This window comes from Chionomys nivalis, chromosome 17, assembly GCF_950005125.1.
Source record: "Chionomys nivalis chromosome 17, mChiNiv1.1, whole genome shotgun sequence".
Lineage (NCBI taxonomy): Eukaryota > Metazoa > Chordata > Mammalia > Rodentia > Cricetidae > Chionomys > Chionomys nivalis.
The window spans coordinates 49,936,591-49,955,940 of record NC_080102.1 but is presented as its reverse complement, the minus strand read 5'-3'; the positions used below and the strand labels follow the sequence as shown (position 1 = coordinate 49,955,940).

At 42.5% G+C, this 19,350-nt stretch overlaps 1 protein-coding gene across 1 annotated transcript in view; it reads left to right on the top strand.

Moving 5' to 3' along the window:
• The window catches only part of Yaf2 (YY1 associated factor 2), a 60,405-nt gene continuing 41,055 nt past the window's right edge, over positions 1-19,350 (top strand). The window contains 2 exon segments of the mRNA XM_057791851.1: positions 1-167; positions 450-575. Of these exon segments, the coding sequence (XP_057647834.1) occupies positions 142-167; positions 450-575 (152 nt within the window). The 5' untranslated portion in view covers positions 1-141.

The window sequence follows — 19,350 nt, the reverse complement described above, 5'->3', positions numbered from 1 at the left end:
TCCGGCGGTGGCGGCGGCGGCGGCGGCTGCAGCTCGCGGCGCGGCCTTCCCCGCCCCCTCGCCTCGGCGCTTCCGCCGACCCCTCTCCCCCGGGCGGCTGACAGACCGGCCGCGGCTCCGAGGCGCGCGTCGGCAGCGAGCATGGGCGACAAGAAGAGCCCGACCAGGTAGGGTACGGCGGCCCGCCGGTGGGGCGGCCGCGGTCCGCGAGGCCGGTGGCGCGGCACGGGGTGGGAGGTGGGGGGGAGCGCGGCGCGCGGCTGCTGCCCACAATGGGCCTCGATGGCGGCCGGGGTCAGCGGCCGCGCTCCCCCCCCCCCCGCGCGGCGCCGAGGGACGGGAGGGGGGGCGGGGCGGGGGTCGCGGGCCGGGCGGGGCGGGGCACGGGGGCCGGGCGCGGCCTGCCGCTGACCCCGCGCTGCGGCGTCGTGTCCGGTTGTGTCCTGCAGGCCGAAGCGGCAGCCGAAGCCCTCCTCGGATGAGGGCTACTGGGACTGCAGCGTCTGCACCTTCCGGAACAGCGCCGAGGCCTTCAAGTGCATGATGTGCGATGTGCGGAAGGGCACCTCCACCCGGTGAGTCCCGCGCGCCCGCGGCCGGCGTCCTCCCCTACCCCACCCCCCGCGCCCTCACCCCCGCGTGACGCGGGGACGGCGGGGCGGCCAGCCAGGCGGCGGCCGCGGTGGGGCGCGACCCAGCTCCGCCGTGGCTCGCGGCGGCGAAGGGGTCGGCGGCGGTAGCGCTCGCAACGACCGCAGCGGAGGATGAATGGTGCTAGGGGGTCGCTGGCGCGGCTGCGATTCTTGTGCGCGGCCGGTGCGGTGCCCCCTCCCCAGCCTGGCACGGAGACGTTGGCCGCATTGTTGTTAGTGTGCAGGGGGGTGGGGGCAGAGGGTGGAGGAAAGGCCGCGGTGTCATTCGACCCTCGGGGAAAAAAAGTGTCTCGTTGTAGGATCGGAATAGGTTAAAGTTTCTTAGTGACGGACGTCCGGAAGGGTCAGGCCAAGGTTTTGCGTCTTGTTTTTGTTCCATTTCTGTAATATTTTACAGTGAAGTAGTTGAGAAGCGAACTCAGGAACACGTTTTTTACTTCAAATATCTGAATCTCTTGAGACGAACGATCTTTTTTTTTTTTTTTTTGTTAACGTGATCTTTGCCTGTTTTGAGCCCTAAATTTGTTGTGTGTCTTAATTGTCTTTAAAAGATAAACACAAAGATTAAGTCTAGGAAATTCAGAGTCAGTGACATTCTCCATCTGTCTGCACTTGGAGCCTTTGAATTAACTTCCTAGAATCTTTGTGATTTGTAGCAATATTTAGATAAAGTATTTATTTTGATGCCTAGGAAGCCTATTAAAATACACTTTAGCACAGTAAGAACATTGGGAAGTTTCTTGTTGCTTGAAAAAGAGTGCCTATATAATTTTGACATATTCTAAGTAGTTCAAGTTATTTCTAAAAATGGCTTATCTTGGTTTTGAATGCAATTCATAGAATTTTATTAAAAATTTAAGTGTAGAGATGTGTCAGGATTTTATTGTTTCTACAGTACTAGTTGCTATTTATTTATTTATTTATTTATTTATTTATTTATTTGGTTTTGCGAGACAGGGTTTCTCTGTGGTTTTGGAGCCTGTCCTGGAACTAGCTCTGGTAGACCAGGCTGGTCTCGAACTCACAGAGATCCGCCTGCCTCTGCCTCCCGAGTGCTGGGATTAAAGGCATGCGCCACCACCGCCCGGCCAACTAGTTGCTTTTTAACACACCTGTCTTGTAAATCTCAATAGGCTTTTACAGTAAATTCTTATTTACATTAGATAACATTTTCAGCGTTTCATGTTCATTAAAAAGCAAGTTTTAAAATACCTTATAAGTTAAAGGAAAGGTTCTAAAAAGAGAAACTATTTGCTGTTTTTGAACTCCTGTTTTAAGTGTTTTGAAAAGCAGTATGTATCTTTATAAGTCTGTAAGGCTGGGAATGGCTTAGCATATATACTTGTATATCTACATATTTGTAAATAAGCAATATGTAGAACATTGACTTTTTTGGGAGGCAGGCATTTTGAAGTAGAGACAGCTACTATAATCTTAATCTCTGCTGCTATGTTGCTGCTTTTTTTTTTTTTTTTGTCCCCCATATTCCTTTGTCACTATTAGAAAAATGCTGGAATTAGAAGGGCCTGTTTGTTTATTTGCAGGGACAGCATGGAAGGGGGGGAGCTGGTGTCCTACTCTACCGTCAGTCTTGGGGTTAGAGGTGCCGTGAGAAATAGAGTAGGTGCTGACACTCGGAAGAGAAGCAACAGGCTGGATACCTGGCATCTGGAAGAAGAGTATAGTACACAGGGGAGTTGGCTCAGAGGCCTACCTGGGGGCCCCTGACACTTTTTTTTTTCACCAGTATATCTGAGCTCTTGTAGATCCAATTTTTAGTGGTGGAAACATTACTTGTGGACTCAGAGAAGCATTGTCATTTGGATTGAAACTGAAGAGTCTCTGGGCAACTCACCAGAAGTCTAAGGGACACTCTGTTCCTAAAAGTAAGTGTTCTGCACTGTGACCCTCTCGGCTTCCTCCTTCCTCTCTCTGCATTATCTCTTCTGACTTTGGCCATAAATTGACTATAAGAGCTCTCATTTCTCTGATTTCTGTTACCTGTCCTTCTGCTGTTTCTGAAATTGAGAGTGGAATCCATATTCAGACAGAGCAGCAGAACAGTCATTGTTATAAGTAGGTATGATTACATGCTGAGTATGTCCTTGTCAGGACAATAGGAAACAGTTAAAGGACGCAGAGCACAGATGAAAAACCAAAGTTTTGGTGGTTGGGAGAAATTCCCCCCAGTTGACATGTTTATTAGCAGTTAGAGGATTTAAAGAATAAAGCTGACAAGGAGCACAGCAGGAGTGGGTAGCTGCAGAGCCTAGGGATGCAGCTTGCCAGAGACTTGTTTGTATGACCATTATAAGTATTTGGATCCCTTGGTTCAGGAAGGCCTCTGAACCGAATCTGACTTATTTGCCAACTGTGGGTTTAAGCCTAAACCATCTGAAACGTCAGGTCACTACAGAAGGTGGGTTCATGGTGTTTCTTTCGAGATTGTACTGTAATAGATATGTATTTATATATGTATACATGTATCTGTAATTTTCTTTTTTTGGAGACAGGGTTTTCTGTGTATCCCTGGCTGTCCTGGAACTATAGACTAGGCTGGCCTTGAACTCAGAGATCCACCTGCCTCTGCCTCCAGAGTGTTGGGATTACAGGCATGTGACACCTTGACCTGGATGATGTGTAATATTTTTTTTTTTTTGGGGGGGGGGGTTTCCTTTTTTTTTTTTTTTTTTTTGGTTTTTCGAGACAGGGTTTCTCTGTAGCTTTGGAGCCTATCCTGGAACTAGCTCTTGTAGCCCAGGCTGGTCTCGAACTAACAGAGATCCGCCTGCCTCTGCCTCCCGAGTGCTGGGATTAAAGGTGTGCGCCACCACTACCCGGCTGTGTAATTTTTTTTTAAGCAACTGATTGAGATGCTTTATATTAGAACAGATGACTGTTTCCTTTGACTCCATCTTCAGTAGGTTGTATCATTCTGCTGATTGTGGTTATATACTTATCATGTATGTCAGAATAATATGTGATTGGATATAACTTATGTCATTTCTATTATTGAATTTCATTTTGTGTTATATGACTGTAGTTTAAATTTGTTTAGCTCTTTAAAAAAATCTAGAATATGCACAAGAAGATAGTTCAAGGATCTTAAATTTCTATATTATGCTTTTATGTTAACAGTGATAGAGGTCAAAAAGACAGTTTTCCTTTGAGTTGGCTTTGCCCTGAAGTTCAGGCTAACCTTGAACTCACATCATTCCTTTTGTCTTAGCCTCTTGAGTGCTAGGATTACCTGCATGAGCCCCCTCAGACAGGGAGTATTTTAAAAGGAAACAAACAAATAAAACCAAATCCCCCAAAACAGGCACTATGGTAACATTGTCAGAGGTGCTGCCTAGTCTCCTATATAGCTGGCTGTTTTAAAGTAAGTATCATAATAAAAACTTGGAGACTTCAGAAAATGAACTGTTCAGTAGTAAGGAAGGATTAAGAAATGTAATAGAAAGGAAAGTGTTTATGGAAGGTATTAACTGCTGGATGATTGAATTAAGATGAATATCTTCATTAGGAATGGACAATTTCTTGCTTAATTTGGATAGCAGATATTTAGAAATAAAAGTGACAAAGGCATTTACTTTGGTTTTGAACTGTTGTCTTAATGCTAGTTCGTAAGTCGTCCTAGTCCTGCAGGCATTCAGGCATGCCTGGTAATGTAATTTTTATTTTTCAGGGTAGGTGTCTTCTTGGTCTCATTTTGGGGAGATGTGAAGATGTCACAGTAGAAAAGTGCTGGTTTTTATGGTGGGCAGGAGTCTGGTAACTCCATGTCTCGTTTGAGCTTTTCACCAAGTTTCTCTAATGTCTTTGGTACAGATCTGAGATAGGTACTCCCTGTAGTGAGGAAATTGTAGTTTCTTTGCTTTTGTTAGTGTTTTGTGGGTGAGAAACACTTTGGGCTATACATAATTTTGTAAGTAAGGGGCCAGAAAGGTGGTTCATCAATTAAGAGCACAGGTGCTTTTCCAGAGGACCTAGGTTCCATTCCCAGAACTCATTTGGCAGCTCATAGCCATTTGTAACTCCAGTCTTAGAGGCTCTGATGGCCTCATCTGGTCTCTGTTAGTAACAGACACATACATGATATGTAGACATAAATGCAGGCAAAACACTCAGAAAATAAATAAAAAATAAATTCTTTATGTGAGGTATTATATTTTTAGTGTGAACAGAAGAGATAAAATTACCTATTAAAATATATGTATGCTTTTATAGCTAACACAGTGTTATAGTTAGGAGTTGACTCTTGGTAAAAAGTTATTTCAGTTTCTATAAAGTAGGAATAAATTATAAAGTACACATTTGAAGAAATTCCATAGCAACCACTTATATCAGGTGAAAGTGTTTACAGTGTAGCTATTATCTGTTACAGTGGCTTTCTGTTTGTTAGTCTGAGGTTTGGTACCAGTCCCCCCCCCCACACCCGAGACAGGGTTTCTCTGTAGCTTTGGTGCCTGTCCTGGAACTAGCTCTTGTAGACCAGGCTGGCCTCGAACTCCCAGAGATCTGCCTGCCTCTGCCTCCCAAGTGCTGGGATTAAAGGCGTGCGCCACCACCACCCGGCACCAGTTTTTTATAGACACTTGGTATAGAAATAAAAGAAGCAAAACAAGGGCCATCTAATGGTCTGGGTTTTCTGTTGAAACACACAGTTTCTTATCCTCCCCTACTTGAAGAACACTTTTACTTGTTATTTAGGGACTTATTCTCAAGGGCTTATCCTCTGTTTATCTTGGGTTAAAGAACTCATACAAATTCGTTGTTTAGTAGGGAAATTGTGAAGGGGATTAAGTGTTTGGATTGTATTTAGTAATGATTTTCAGAATGCGGAAGGAGGAACCTTCTTATTTTATAATAGTTAATCTGTGACGTCCAAGTTGTTTTCCTAGCAGCGCTGAGCTGTTGTTCATCCTCCTCACTGTTAACTGTGTGGTGAAATGTGAAAATGTTCGTTTCAGTGTGAGTCAAAGCAGAACCGCATGCCGTTGTAGTCATTGTACCCTTCCTCACCATCTGCTGAAAACCCACCCGAGAGTGCTCCTGTGAAGCAGGTAACAGGTAGTTCTGTTATCTTTGCTCCAGTAGTCTGACAAAACGGGAAGCACATGTGTAGCTCTTCTGCTGGAGACAAAGGAAGATGCTGTGCTGCCTCTGGTGCAAGTCTACTTGGTGTTTTCATTTATATGAAGGGCTGCTTTCACTTTAAAGGCAACCTGGACGATCATAATTATTCAGATGTGAGTCTTTCACAGGTATTTTCTGAAAGTAAGCGCAGTGAGTTTGTCCTTGTCAACAGAAAATTTTTTTAAATATTTATTTATTATGTATACAATATTCTGTCTGTGTGTATGTCTGCAGGCCAGAAGAGGGCACCAGACGTCATTACAAATGGTTGTGAGCCACCATGTGGTTGCTGGGAATTGAACTCAGGACCTTTGGAAGAGCAGACAATGCTCTTAACCACTGAGCCATTTCTCCAGCCCCTCAAGAGAATGATTTTTTTTTTAATCAGTTATATAAGCCAAGTGAAAACCCATAATCAAAATAATGAGCTTTGGTACTTCTGAATATTCAGAAGTTTTTGTATACATCCCCTTTACGTTTTGCTTTTCTTCATATTTTTTTTTTTGGGTCTGGTAAGATAAGTAATGATATCAGTGAATGGTATTTTTTTGAACTGTCTCCATATTTGGAAGATCTGTATAACTTAGTGAACTGTTTTTTCCTGATAATCAATGCAATATGGTGTTAAAGAGCCATATGTGGATAATCAAAGTACAAAATAGACAGATTTTTGAGGAAATATCTTGAAAACTTAGTTGATGGTGCTTTTAGGTTTTCCATTGCAACTAACTTTAAGAAACAAATACTGGGGCTGAAGAGATGGCTCAGCAGTTAAGAGCACTGGTTGTTCTAGAGGATCCAGGTTCAACTCCCAGCACAAGTGTCTAACTTCATTGCAGGGGAATCCAGCATCCTTGCACATACATACATGTAGGAAAAACACGAATGCATACAATAAAAAGAAAAACAACTACTTGGAAAACAGAAGATTTATAATTCCTTGAAGAAGCAGAGTTGAGACTGAGTGTGGTGGCACATGCTTTCTGGTCTAGTGCTTTGGAAGTAGCCAGGGGACATTGCAAGTTTGAGGTCAGCCTGGGCTATGAAGTAAGACACTGTATTTTTTTTTTTTTAAAAAAACTTCTTCTTCTTTTACATATGTTTTGGAGCCTAAATACATTTCATGTTCTTGGACCAAGATAACATAGTGCAAGAAATTAAAAGCATGAACAGGTATGACAGAACACACTTTGGCTAAGCAGATGTGGGAAACGTGCCAAAAAAAATCACTATACACAAATTTATCTTTATTTTGGAAAATGCGGAGGTTCTTTCTCCTTATAAAGAATATATCATTTAATTAAAATGTGATATGTTTAAAAATGAACTAGCAAACATGTATTTGTGTTTTCTGGACATAGAATGCAAGGTCTTGTCAGTGGTAAAGCAAGTGCTCTGTCACTGAGCTTGGTCTGTTTTTATTTCCAGAACAATATACATAGATGAGAACACATAAACAGAGGCTGAAAGATAGCCCAGAACTTAAGAGTGCTTTGCTGCTCTTCCAAAGAATCAAGATTTGATTCCCAGCACCTACATGGCTGCTAATAAGGGATCTGGTGACCTCTTTTGATCTTGTTGGGCATTGCCTGCATGTGGAACATATACATGTATGCAGTCAAACACTCATAAAATAAAAATAAATGAATATTTACAAAGACCATGTAAATGTAGCTTTTGAGAGTGTGACAAAATCCTGAGACCAAAAACTGAACTGCTGGCCCATAGCTTCACAGGACTGTGTTTCCTGCATAGGAGGTTGACTTGAACAGATATTGGTTGTACTTCCTGTTTGGTCTGATAAATGATGGTCTGCCTTAACAGCTAAGACCTGTTGACTTTACTTTAGTCTTTTAAGTGTCACCTTGGTCTTGCGTGTTGGTGGCTTTTGTTTTTGAATTAAAATATTTCTTTGATATCACCAACACTCCTCTTTTCCTAGCAAGTCTCTGAAATTAATTTTTAACCTAGTCATATTTGACTTTTCTATATTCTTTACCTTGTATGTGTCATAAACATTTTCTAGGACCTAAGCTATAAACCATCATTGTCTTAACCTTGACTCAAACTTACTGTTATTTTTCGTGTACAATCTTCCATGGCTTGTCTCTCATTTCTGTCATTACACTTGAGAATCCTGTGCTTTTTTTCCATGAGATAATGTGATATTAGACTAATTGATCTCTTTCTCAAAATGCTGCATACATCTTTTACAAAACCTACACTGATGCTGGTCCTTGTATGTTTAAAAAAATTGGCTACTAAATAAACGATGAGTGCCAAAGCATGGCGCTCAGCTGTCCATGCTGTTCTCAGCAGTCCTGTTTCTGTTCTTCTCGGGTAGAGAGGCAATAACTGACCAAATACACAATTCTACAGCTAGCTGGGCGAACCAGTAAGTTTAATTGGGGTTACTTTTAAGAGGAGCATGCACCCCCAAGAAGAGACTCCCCTCTACCAGGTGTTTGTATATTTTCATACAGGAGAAGGGTGGCTTGCAAATCTTTGGTTCCTGGACTGGTTGCCTCTTCAGTTAGGAAAGTCTTGTGCAGCCGCACTGATTTCAGGATGGCAGTCACTGGAGAACAGAGTTCCTCAGCGTTCTACTTTGTCCTGTCTCTTAGATCTCATTCCTTGTGCTCCTCTTTCCACATGATCCCTGAGCCTTGATGTCATTTTCTCTTATTTAGGGTGGAGCATTGAGCTATTATTCATGGTAAGTGTCACTTATCCTCAGCACTTTGACTGCTTATGAGTCTCTGCAGAAATCTGACCCTACAAAAAGATGGTTTTTTGACCAGGGCCAACAGCAGTCATAATCCATGGTCGTAAACATAAAAGGCAGGTTGATGGGGGCACATCATATCCATTTAGCAAAACCACAGCAGTAGCTTCTCCATAGGCTTTATGACCTCTCAGCCATGGGTCCCTATCCTGACTTATAGTTCCAAACCTAAGTTTCTTCACTGGAGCAGGCCTTGGAAGGTGGTTGAGTGTTCTCTTATCAGTCATGACACTTCTGCATCTGTGGGCACAGCTTTCCTGGCATACTGATGGTGTGCTAGCATGCAGGATACATTGCTGAGTAAGACCTTGGGCAATAATTCTTTAGCAGCCTTTGTAGTACCTGTCTGTACTACAAATCATAGCTAGTTGGGAGTATGCTTTGGACTCAGCCTATCCTGATTCCCCATGTCCTGCAACCAAAGTTCTTGATGTTTTCAGTAGTAGAATCTCATCATCTAGTTTAGCATACCACCTGTAGCACCAGCAGTGCCTTTTTGATTTGTGTGGCTTCAGTGATCCTCCTAGTCTGGCACTAGAGTTTTCATCCAGTAACTTGTGACTTCCACAAGTGCTTTTTTTTCATCCATGCAGGGTACCTTCATGAAAATTCTTAACCATGGTTTTAAAGTTTATAGGCATAGACAGTTGTGGATATTTTTCAGTTACCTTATTACTGGCACCTGACCCAGCCATAAAACTCAAGAATTTTGCAGTGTCCATGGCCCATGCGCTTTATGTGAATTGATTTTCTCATTTGTGCTCTTTTAGTTGCTCTTCCATGTTTTCAAGATTCTTTTCTAAATCTGTGTGACATTCAGGCTTTATGTAATTGAAGTGAGGCAAGTGCCAGTGGGTCTTCAGCAGCTAATAGGAAGAAAACATGAGCAGCAGGGTCCAGAACAGCATGAAAGATCCCATCACTTGCATCAGTTTTCTCGAGTAGTTTTGGATAGAGCAGCTCCATAGGTAATATTACTTATTTTCCTCTAACCCATGGTCATGGATGAACTCCTGTGTCTTGTGCATCCCCTCTCCTCATCCCTGTCCAGGTTTGCTTTTCTGTTGCTGAGAAAAAACACTGACCAAAAGCAGCTTGGGACAAAAAGAATTATTACGTCTTACATAGTATAGTCTGTCATTGAGGGAACTGGGAGGTAGGAACCTGGAAGAAAACTGCTTGCTTGTTGGCTCCCTGTGACTTGCTCCACTACTTACCTTATAACCTAGGACCTCTGCCCAGGGATGGCACTGCTCACAGTGGACTGGGCCCTCTGATGTCAATTAACAACTAAGAAAATGCCTCACACCAAAATATATCACCCGATCTCAGGAATTAACTGTGATTTGAGTTCTGTCCATCAAGCCATTTGTGTTTATCAACTCCATTTGTTTTTCCAAACAATGTTAAATAGCCCACAAAGTTTGTGTTGTTCTCATTCACTAATTTTGTTTGTTTGCTCTTCCTTTTGTTATTTTTTTTCTATTCTAAAAAAAAAAAAAAAAAGAAAAGAAAATGCCTCACAGACATGCCCACAGCCAGTCTGTTATAGGCAATTCCTTAATTGAGGTCCCTCCTCTCAGGTGTGTATCAAGTTGGCTACTGAGGCTGACACCTCCCATTCCCCAGGGGTGAGGTAAGGCTAGATCTAGTGCCTCAGGAGGTGTGCTTTTGCTTGCTCCACAGTCTCTAAGCAGGCAGTACTGCTGCTAGCTGCTGCTTTCTCATTGGCTACACCTGAGTGTTGAAAGATGCCAAACTGGGAGAGCAGTTTGTACTTCCCAGGGTGGATACTCTGGGAGCAATTGCCCACCCCTGGAACAAGTTTACTCTTTTTTAATCCTTTGTACCTTCACTGAAGCTTCCCAGAGGCTCACAAGTACTCAATTTGGTTATTAGCATTTCTCCTAGAAACTAGCCCATCCCACATGTCTTTGAGTGGCCATCATGACAGGCCTTCTTGACTGCTTTAGCACTTTTAATTTTTTCTTTCATTTAAAAATGTATTTAGCCGCCGGGCGGTGGTGGCGCACGCCTTTAATCCCAGCACTCGGGAGGCAGAGGCAGGCGGATCTCTGTGAGTTCGAGACCAGCCTGGTCTACAAGAGCTAGTTCCAGGACAGGCTCCAAAACCACAGAGAAACCCTGTCTCGAAAAACCAAAAAAAAAAAAAATTTAGCCGGGCGGTCGGTGGCGTGAGTTCGAGACCAGCCTGGTCTACAAGAGCTAGTTCCAGGACAGGCTCCAAAACCACAGAGAAACCTTGTCTCGAACCCCCCCCCCCAAAAAAAAGTATTTAAAAATGGGTGTTTGTCGTGTCTGCATGTATCACATGTGTGCAGTACTTTCAGAGGCCTGAAGAGAGTGTCAGGTTCTCTGGGACTAGAGCTATAGAAGTTGCCATGTGGAAATTGGACCTGGGTCCCCTGGAAGAGTAACCAGTGCTCTTAACTGCTGTGCTGTCATTCTAGCACTATCTTCACTCTTCACCACCTTTGGAGCCTGATTCTTTTTTTTTTTTTTTTTTGGTTTTTCGCCCTGCTGGAGCCTGATTTTTATGCTGGTTTAGGTCACTTAGATGCTCTTAGTGTTCATGTACCTGGTAGAGACCATCTCACTAAGGAGCTCAGCAAGCACTGAGGCTTTGGCATGGGGCCAAACTGAGTGAGTCCAGTCCTAGGAAGATCTCAGTCGACAGTCACAACTACTGTGATTTCAAAGATGGCAGTGGCCATTTCAGGTGTGGACAACAGAGTTCCATAACATCAAATCCATAGTAAGTCATTCCTAAATTATTTTCCTAGCCTCACTTCCTGTTGTGTATATGTCTCAGTTAGGGTCACTATTGCTGTGATGAAACACCATGACCAAGCAAGTCGGGGAGGAAAGGGTTTATTTGGCTTGCTCTTCGACATCATTATCTATCATTGAAGGAAGTCAGAACAGGAACTCAAACTAGGAGGAATCTGGAGGTAGGAGCTGATACAGAGGCCATGGAAGAGTGCTTCTTACTGGCTTGTTCTCCATGGGTTGCTCAGTCTGCTTGCTCTCTTGCTTGCGCGTGCTCTTTCTCGCTCTTTCTTTTTCTTTGTTTCTTTGAGACAGGGTTTCTCTGTAGCTTTGGGGCCTGTCCTGGAACTTGCTCTGTAGACCTGGCTAGCCTTGAACTCACAGAGATCCGCCTGTCTTTTCCTCCTGTGTGCAAGGATTTTTTTTTTTTGGTTTTTTGAGACAGGGTTTCTCTGTGGTTTTGGAGCCTGTCCTGGAACTAGCTCTTGTAGACCAGGCTGGTCTCGAACTCACAGAGATCTGCCTGTCTCTGCCTCCCGAGTGCTGGGATTAAAGGCGTGCGCCACCACCGCCCGGCCTGTGCAAGGATTTAAAGCATGTGCCACCACTGCCTGGCTTCAGCCTGTTTTCTTATAGAACCCAGGACCCACGTGCCCAGAGGTGGTTCCATTACAATGGGCTGGGCCCTCCCACATCAATTCCTAATTAAGAAAATGCCCTACAGGTTTGCCTATAGCCCGATCTAATGGTAGCATCTCTCAACTGAGGCTCCCTTCTCTCCAGTGACTCTAGCTTGTGTAAAGTTTTCCAGGCAGCACAAATATCTTAATCAGTTCTGTGAGGTGTCACTGAGGTATTCTCAACTGGTACTGCTGAAGAACACTTTACCCTTTCCCACACTGAAATTTGTGAGTGTGTGGTTGTGCTGTGTAATTATTCCTAGTGAATCATCAAAATGCAGTAGTATTATTGAGATGTTTATCTGCTCTGTAGGGCAGATAATGTTTTATTCATTTCAGTCCTCCCAAACTAGGAAAGCACCTGGAGCATTCTAGATATTTAAATGTTTCCAATTAACATTTCTTTAATTTTTCTTGTTTCTCTATTACTAATGAGTTTTCCAAACATTTTTAAGATCACGTTTAAAAGGTTTTTATCAGATTATTTAGTTCATAAGTTTCTATTGTCTTCATAATAAGGATGATATTGTATAGAAAACCTTAATGTTTAAAAAATTCTTTGACTTATTGGTGTGTGTGTTCACATGGAGGTTAGAAGAGAACCTTTGAGAATTGGGTCTCTTCTTATCTGTTGATAACTCAGGCATCAGGCTTGCCCAGCAGGGGCCTGTACTTGCTAAGCTATCCTGCATTTTAAAGGGAGCTTTGGAAAGTTATTATTTTTTATTATCTCATTTGCAATATTTGGGGTCTTATTATTTAGTTATTGAAAATTATGTAGTCTGGATCCAGGTATGGTGCCACATGTCTTTAATCCTAGCACTTGGAAGGCAGAGGCAGAAGACTCTCTGTAAGTTTGAGGCTGGCCTAGTTTATATAGCATGTTGCAGAACAGCCAGAGATATGTGGAGAGACTCTCTCAAACAACAACAACAAACAAACAACCCCCCCAAAACCCAAACCTAACAACCAAACAAAAATTTATGTAGACTAAAAATGACAACAGTAAAATTATGACTTTTTTTGAAATGTATTATGTTCCTTGACTAAGTTTTAAGTTCCTGAGTGACTTCTTCAATTTAAGGTATTTGTTCATTGGGGGGGGGGGGTGAGGATGTCCATGGGGAACTGGAGAGGTGGCAGTGGTTAAGAGCATTTGTTGCTCTTGCAGAAGACTTGGATTCCGTTCCTGGCACTCACACCATCTGTAATTCAAATTTTAGGGAATCTGGTGTCCTTTTCTGACCTTCTTGGCACTAAGCCCTTATGTGGTGCAAATACATACGTGCAGTCAAACAAACAGCATTAAGTAGTAAGTGGTGGCTTTCACTGTTCCGGAAGACATGTCAGCAGCTTCTTGTTGCCAGGTTAGTTTGACCATTAGGAACTGAGTCAAAGCATTTTTCCTACTATTGGTGGTTCGCTTTGGTCACAGTCCCTTCCTAGGTAGCCTTCCATTTGCCTTCATCTAGTCTCTGTGGTTGGGAAGGAGTAGTATCTAGTCACAGCACGGTACCAGAGCCAGATATTCAGCAGGTTGTCTGACTGCTGCTTGGTCTCTTCATTCTTTCTTCTTTGATGAGAGTTTATAAAACTAGCTGAAATGTCACTTTATTGTGTCTCAGGGTTACCTAGAGTGCTATTACACTTAGTCACTTAGTGGGAATGCAACACTGGGGTGTCAGCTGTCATTCTAGGCCTTTTTGTTTGTTTGTTCGCTTTTTGAGACAGGGTTTCTCTGTATAGCCCTTGCTGTCCTGGAACTAGCTCTGTAGACACAATGCTTTTGGTTTTTCAAAACAGGGTTTATCTGTGTAGTCGGACTGTCCTGGAACTTGCTCTGTAGACCAAGCTGGTCTGGAATTCAGAGATTGCCTGTCTCTGCTGGGACTAAAGGCTTGTGCCTCCATACTTGACTCACCTAGGAAATACTTGTCTCTTAGAAGTTTTAGTAAGTCTTCTGAATCAGCAGTGGAGTGTTACTGCTCTGGCCAACGTGGAAAATGTCCCGCTCTTCACAGTCCACCTAGACTCGTGGTAGCATGCGTACTTGTTTTTAATTCTTACATGTCTCTAATGTCATAATGAACAGCAAGCAAACATTGAGAGAATCTAAATTGTAAGAGTTTCCTGCAGTTAGCAGTATGGTGTTTAAGTTGTAGATGCTGGAGTTCCACTCTTGGATTTGAGTGTTTTTGTTATTTTGTTTTCTCCTCTTGTAAGCTTTTTAAATTTGTTTTTATTTTACCATTTTCTGACTTTTTATTATCAGTTTTTCTCATTTTTAAAAATGGAGATTATAAAATACTTTCTTCAGTTTTAAATGAAAGTAGTGACCATAAAGTTCTTAGCACAAGGCCTGTTCTTAAAAGTGTCAGCTGAAGCAGTCAGGTGTGCCAGTGCTGGCGCAGCAGTAGTCCTGAGCACAGAACACGTGGGTCCCGGTGTGCTGACCCACGCTGTCAGAACGTAAGAGTCATTTCCCACAGATTGCTTCAGCAGCATGTTTTTAATCTACCTGCCTTCCTCCTGTCCTTACACCTCCTCTTCCTTTCCTCCTGCTTGTGTGCGTCAGGAGGGGTGAGAGTAGGAATAAATGGACTTTCTAGTCTAGCGATGTCGATTGTCATATGACATCATGACCAGAACAGTATGTTTAACCTTTACTCTCTGAGCAGCACCCTAGTAGTGTGTGTGAAGGGCAGAGTATGCTGAAGTGTTAAGCAGCAAACGCGAAAGCATTCTCTACTAAAATGATGGTTGTGTTCTGGAGGAATGTTGGTTTTGTTTCACCCTTCCTTCCTAGAATATTTTCTTCTTAAGGGAACCATTTGTTCAAGAGTCACATTTTGGTCTAAGTCCTCATCTTGCCATTTATTTCCTAAGAGAGTTTGGTGATGAGCAAAAGTGGTAAAGGGTGTAGTGTAGCGTATTTAATATGTGTCGGTCACTAATGATTGTAGAGTGTTAATTGAAATTCTCACTGCCTGTCTGCATCTTACATAGGAACTGAAAATGCTTAACTGAACTATAGAGACCTTTGTTATTTATCTCATTATGGTATTGCCTTAAACTTGTTTCCACTTGTTTTCTAAGGAACATTTATTTCATTTCATTTTGAGTTACATGGGTACATTTTATTTCCCCCATTTTACTGGATAAAAGAACTTAAATTTCTGTGACTTTATTTTTAAGCACTTTAAAATCAGTTTTCTTTGACCATCACTGCAGTGTGTGATCAGAACTACAGCCAGTAGTGTTTTATTCTTATTTCATCACACTTGCTTCTTCACTCCAAACTTCAGCGGATCATTTAGGAGAAAAAATTGCAGCAATCTAGGCAAGGGTTAGTATGGTATGAAAAAGGCAATTCTAGTGCAGAGGGAAGTGAATGAATTTTAAATATATTTAGGGGAAAATTTACAGGACTTGATTGTTAATTGGGTATGGTTATAGCAGTAGAAGACTGGGTTATGTGGAAGAAGGAATCTCAAATGCAGTCTGGCTGACTTACACCATTGGATAAGTAGACTTTCAAGTCAATAAGTGTCATGAAGGCAGTAGTTTACTTTTATCTTTGTGAAGTCTTAGGTGCCTAGAGGAAGTCTGAAAGGGTAGATCCAGTGCAGTTAGATATGCGGAGAAGAACTTAGGAAAGAGAAGCTATCAATGCATATCTATTAATATGTATTGGCAAGCGCGACTAGGTAGAAGCCAAGGAAGTGGATGAGGAAGAGTATAATAGAGAGAGTAGACTGCGTAGATGAGAAAAGAGACTTAGGGAGACCTTGGAGAAATGTCCCCGGTCTGCTCCCTCCAGTGGTAGAAGATGAGCTAGGAAGAAGCCCTGGAGAGTGGAGTGTTGCAATAGCAGGATAAAGTGCTTTCCCCCGTGAAGTTCTGTATAATAGATACATACATGACATGAATTTACCGAATCCAGTTTAACATTTGTTTTCACAGGTAGAGAATTTTTATGTATACTTTAATTTGTAAGGGATGATAATACTGCATTTTGCTTGTCTTCAGCTCTTCAAATGTAATAGTTTTGAATTGCATCTATAGGTTAAATAAAAGAGATTAATATCAGTAGGTAGGAAGATGAATACAATTATGCTGTTAACTAGCTTTGATGCCCAAAGAAGATTGGCATAATTATTTAGTAATATCTATTTTTAAAACCATACTTCTTTGGAGGAGGGGAAAAGCTATATTTTTAAATGTAGCTCTTACTTGTAGTTACAGAATAATGTAAATAATATCTCCCCAAATTTGGGTTGGTTTTGGTGTCAAAAATTTTTTAAATCCTGTAGCTTTGAAATGTATGGACAGTTACATAGCTCTTTGTGAGGGAGTGTGTGTGGCTTGGGGAAGCTCCTCTGTCTGTCGTCTCTCTTTAGGAGGGAGACTCACGGCATTCTGCTGATCATCTCACTGAGGACATTGGGTTTGATCCCGATTCTGTGAGTGCTAAGTTATTCAGAGCATAAGCACTCCTGAAACTAGCTGAGGCTCTAGATCTGATGATGAGCGAGTTGCTGGTGACGGCTGAAATTGCTTAGGTTTTGAAATGCAGTTGTGAGACTGGTGCCCGATGAGGTAGCAGAGTTGGAACAGGGAGTAAGGTATACGCTTACCCTCATGGATCTAAGCTAAAAGAATCCAGATATGATATGTGATAACAAGGGACATCATGGGAAACACAAAAACAAAGGGGAGGAAGCTTCTCTTGTGGAGGTGACTTTTTAAATTCTTTTCAGTGCTGGTATAGACCATACAGTCAAATTCTCTGCGAATGAATTACATTCTCAGTCTATGTGTCACTTTACTGTATTTGTGTGTTTGTCTCTGCATGTGGGGTTTAGAGAACAGCTTTGAGGAGTTGGTTTTCTTCTTTTATTATGTGGGGTCTGGGGATGAAATTCAGATGATCGGATTTAGTGGCAGATGTCCATATTGTGCCATCTGCCAGGCTGGTCTCGAACTCACAGAGATCCTCCTGCCTCTGCCTCCCGAGTGCTGGGATTAAAGGCGTGTGCCACCACCGCCCGGCTTAACATGCACTTTTAAAGTGAGGTGGGATTACTGTAAACGTGAATGATTAGAACTGCGTCTGGTAAAATGTAAAAGAGAAATTTTTACTTAAACCTCGCTCATTGGTAATAAAGAAGGAATAACTTCCCTTTCAAAAGAAGGAAAAGGAGGTGCTCAGAACCTGTTCAGTTGTCATGAACTAGTACTTTTAACTTAAGACTATGTTGAATTCACATTAGAAAAATTTGCCACTTTTTTTTTTTTTTTTTTTTTTTTTTTGGTTTTTTTCGAGACAGGGTTTCTCTGTGGTTTTGGAGCCTGTCCTGGAACTAGCTCTTGTAGACCAGGCTGGTCTCGAACTCACAGAGATCTGCCTGCCTCTGCCTCCCGAGTGCTGGGATTAAAGGCGTGCGCCACCACCGTCCGGCTTTGCCACTGTTTTATAAAGTCAGTTTTATACAGAAAATATGCACTTATTTTTTAGAGGTTGTTATTAATTGATTTGAGGGGCTTGTGAGATTTATCGGTGGTTGAGAGTACTTGTTGCTCTTAGACTAGGGTGTAAGGGCTAAGAGACCGGCTCTACCCCCTACCCAGGGTCCCGAAGATGAAATGCCTGTCAGGAGCAAAGGAGGGGTTGAAAATCTCTAGTAACTTCATAAACATTCCAAGAGTCGTGCTCTTTATTATTCTCTTTTTTCTTCTGCCTCTAATTTAATTCTTCTGTCCTAATTGTCTGTAATTTCTTAGCTTTAATTTTCTGTCTCAATTCTAATTTCAATTCCATCAATTCTGTTTCATTTTTCCTCTTCTTCATTTTCCTACATTCTTATCCACTTACATTTCTCCTAATTTCTGCCAGCTTCTCCCTCCAGCTACTACCTCTCCTCTGGAGGCTTGAAGCCAAAGAAGTAGTTACAAGAGTAATTCTCATTGGTCTGAAGTACATTCCTAGGCTAAGCTTTAAGGGCAGAGCCTTTGCCACGGCAACATAAGGTCCCAAGGCCATGGAGCAAAACCTCAACTAGACAAGGGGGGCACAGTGCCCAGTGACAACTTTGAGACACCGATCTATAATAATAACTGGCAAGTGAAGAACGGACATGCTTTAAGGTTAATGTGAGGTTAGCTTGGGACGGCACTTCCTATTTGCTGGTAGAGCGAATCCAGGACACATTCGTGTTCTTTATCTCTCTGAGAGCTATGGCTCAGAGACAAGTTCAGGCATGCTGTAATTCTTGTCCTTGGGATCTGTGAATGTCTTAATAGAGGTCTCTTTGCCTGGACTCTAACATTGACCAACTGTCTGCCAAGGAAGATAATTGCAGGAGGGCAGACTTCTAAGTTTATACAAAGACCTGGTTAAGAGAGCAAGGGCATTGACTGTGATTACTTTCTTGCCAGAATCACTTATTGCTGGGAACAGTCATCCAATATACTAATGCATAGGGGATATTGTGCCCAGTAATTGATTAACACATTGTAGTGCTGTGGGAAAACTCCCCAAGCTGTAATGTGAGGGTGTGAGGGAAAGAGCTTTTTTTTTTTTTTTTTTTTCGAGACAGGGTTTCTCTGTGGTTTTGGAGCCTGTCCTGGAACTAGCTCTTGTAGACCAGGCTGGTCTCGAATTCACAGAGATCCGCCTGCCTCTGCCTCCCAAGTGCTGGGATTAAAGGCGTGCGCCACCACTGCCTGGCGGGAAAGAGCTCTTAACACAGAAATCTGCAATGAAGACAGGTGCTAGATAAGGTGTCTCCATCAGATGTGCATCTCTGGTGACTGCATTCCTCATTGCTTTGCGACATAAGGTCTGTCTCCATGAGATAGGCATCTCTGATGGGCTGACCCCTGAAGTGCTCGGTGAGCTCTTACTGCATAATTCTGCGGTCCGTAGCACCAGGGTTTGAGTCCCAGCACTCACTGACACTCATTTATAACCCCAGTTTCAAGGACCAAGTCCCCTTTTTTGACTGCCACGGGCACCAGGCATACACGCAGTGTGTTTATGTACATGTAGGCAAAGTATCAGTGCATATAAAATAAAAATAAAACAAATCATTAAAAAAGAATTGATTTGAAAAGTGTTGCATGACTATAAGATCTGGTCAGAATAATTTTAATATTGCAACTGTTAAAATTCTCTTTCTTGTCACAAAGCTGTAATTAAGTTGTCAGCTAGAATTGCAGTCATTTCAGGGCCCACCACAGTTTACAGTTAAAACTTTTTATTGTTGGCAGGATTGTCTTTTGAGGGGGAAACTCATTAGAG